This window comes from Cicer arietinum, chromosome 3 (assembly GCF_000331145.2).
Source record: "Cicer arietinum cultivar CDC Frontier isolate Library 1 chromosome 3, Cicar.CDCFrontier_v2.0, whole genome shotgun sequence".
NCBI classification, from domain to species: domain Eukaryota; kingdom Viridiplantae; phylum Streptophyta; class Magnoliopsida; order Fabales; family Fabaceae; genus Cicer; species Cicer arietinum.
The window spans coordinates 17611577-17613980 of record NC_021162.2 but is presented as its reverse complement, the minus strand read 5'-3'; the positions used below and the strand labels follow the sequence as shown (position 1 = coordinate 17613980).

General features: G+C 36.4%; 1 protein-coding gene and 1 non-coding gene across 2 annotated transcripts; one reads left to right on the top strand and one right to left on the bottom strand.

Moving 5' to 3' along the window:
* Positions 1-205: 205 nt before the first annotated feature.
* On the bottom strand, positions 206-553 carry LOC140919668 (uncharacterized). Its single transcript, XM_073366273.1, has one exon. The coding sequence runs from the start codon at positions 551-553 to the stop codon at positions 206-208; it is 348 nt and encodes a 115-aa protein (XP_073222374.1).
* Positions 554-1613: 1060 nt separating this feature from the next.
* LOC113785923 (small nucleolar RNA R71) lies at positions 1614-1719 on the top strand. The gene has a single exon (XR_003472103.1). It is a non-coding gene; the product is annotated as a small nucleolar RNA R71 (small nucleolar RNA).
* The last annotated feature ends 685 nt before the right edge of the window (positions 1720-2404 follow it).

Genomic DNA, 2404 nt, shown 5'->3' with positions numbered 1-2404 from the left:
TGCAACAAGAATCTTCAAGAGAAGAACTTTTCATAAGGTTAGACAAATTAAATTCAATCTTTTCATCACCCGCATTGAAGACAAGTTTCCCATGTTTCACATCAATAACAGCTCCTGTTGTGGCTAGGAAAGGTCTCCCACGAAGAATTGGGACTTGGGAGTCATCTTCCATTTCCAACACCACAAAATCAGCCGATATAAACAATTATCCTACTTTGATAGGAACATCTTCTAATATTCCCACCGGATACTTGATAGATCGATCAGCTAGTTGTAAGGAAATGTTTGTGGGCTTTAACTCACCCACATCAAGCTTCTTATAAACTGACAAAGGCATGAGGATTACACTAGCCCTAAGATCACACAAAGCACGTTCAAAACTCATATAACCAATAACACAAGGAATAGAAAAACTTGCAGGGTCTTTAAGTTTGGGAAGGAATTTATTTTGAATTATCGCACTACATTCCTCAGCTAAAGCAATTGTCTCAATGTCATCAAGTTTTCTTTTGTTTGACAAAATTTCTTTAAAAAATTTAGCATATGACGACATTTGAGACAGTGCTTCGGTGAACAAAATGTTTATATGTAATTTTTTCAAAACTTCCACAAACTTCCTAAATTGCTCCTCAATTTTAGCCTTGGCGAAATGGTATGGGTGGTTTGTATGGTGTCGGAGGCACATAAGGTTTTTCTTTTTCCTCATCTACCCTCTCACTTGACGGTTGGGTTCTTTCACTCTCATCCCTAACATTCACTTCCACATCATTACCATTGGGTTCCTCTAATTGTTTTCCATTTCTTAAGGTGACAACATTTAATTGTCCCTTGGGGTTAGGTTCAGGCTGCCTTGGGAATACATCAGGAGATCTAGAGGATGAAGCAACTTGTTGAGCCACTCGGGTGATTTTTGTTTCCAATATTTTATTGTGTGTGGCTATGGAATCTATCTTAGATACTAACTTCCTAAGTGCTTCATTCATTGACTGGTTTTGATTTTTAAACTCCTCATTTTGTTTAGTTTGAGTCGACACAAAATTTTCCAACAAATTTTATAAGCTAGACTTTTGGGGGTTGTTGAAATACCTTGGTCCTTGGAAAGTGGGAGGTCTAACCATTGGTTGAGGGATGGGATTAAGGGGAGGATTTTTGTAGGAAAAATTTGGATGATTCCTCCACCCTTGATTATAAGTATTTGAAAAAGGGTCCCCTTTTGTGGATTGTTAAGATAATTAAGTTGTTCATTACCCACCCCACCATTAACAGACATTCTGACTTGGCATTCAACAACCACATGACCAATAATACCACAAATTTCACAAGGAGAAACATTTGGTGTGACATCATTTACATTCAATTTTTCAAATTTTTGAAACAATACATCTACCTTAGAAGCAATATGATCTAATGCATCAATTTCATACCTGCCTCCTTTCTTCTGAGGAGATCGATCACTTGACCATTGGTAGTGGTTCTATGGCATGTCTTCCATTAGAGCATAGGCTTCTTCTATGTTCTTATTCGTCAATGCTCCTCTTGCAACATCATCTACTGTCATTCTTGTAGTGTATGAGAGTCCATTGTAGAATGTATGGACAATTAGCCATCTCTTCAACCCATAATGAGGGCACAATCTCAAAATCTCTTTGAAGTGCTCCCAAGCTTCATAGAGCAATTCTCATTCCTTTTGAGAAAAACTTGTGATTTGATCTCTCAATTGTGCAATTTTGCTTGGTGGAAAATATCTAGCAAAGAATGTTTGCTTTAACTGATCCCATGTGGTAATGGATTCAGAAGGCAATGAATGTAGCCAAACTCTAGCTCTATCCCTTAATGAAAAAGGGAAAAGTCTTAGTCTAATGGCATCATTGGCCACTCCATTCATTTTCAAAGTATCACAATACTCTAAAAAAATAGACAAATGGAGGTTTGGATCATCTGTTGGAGGACCGGAGAATTGGTTTTGTTGTACCATAGATAGCAATGAAGGTTTCAATTCAAAATTGTTAGCCTCTACAGTCGGACGCACAATACTTGAATACGGTACCGTAGTATTGGAAGAGGCATAGTCTTTCAAGGTTCTATTTTCATCCATTTTTAAATCTTTTTCTTGTTCAGAAATTTTTTTCTCTCTTCTTCTCCTATGGAAAAATCTTTCTATCTCGGGTATTGATTCGACAAGATTCCCAAGACTTTGGATTATTCGCATGCAAAAAGAGAAAAATCAGTAAAAAAAAAAAAAGGAAATATTTTAGTCTAATCGGTATAGAAAAAGAGAATTAATATAAATAACAATGTCCCAGACAACAATGCCAAAAATTTGATAAGACTGTAAGTGCACAGTATTATCGCGTAGTAAAAATTATCGTTCACACAAGGACTTTGTTATGAATACTAATGTTTC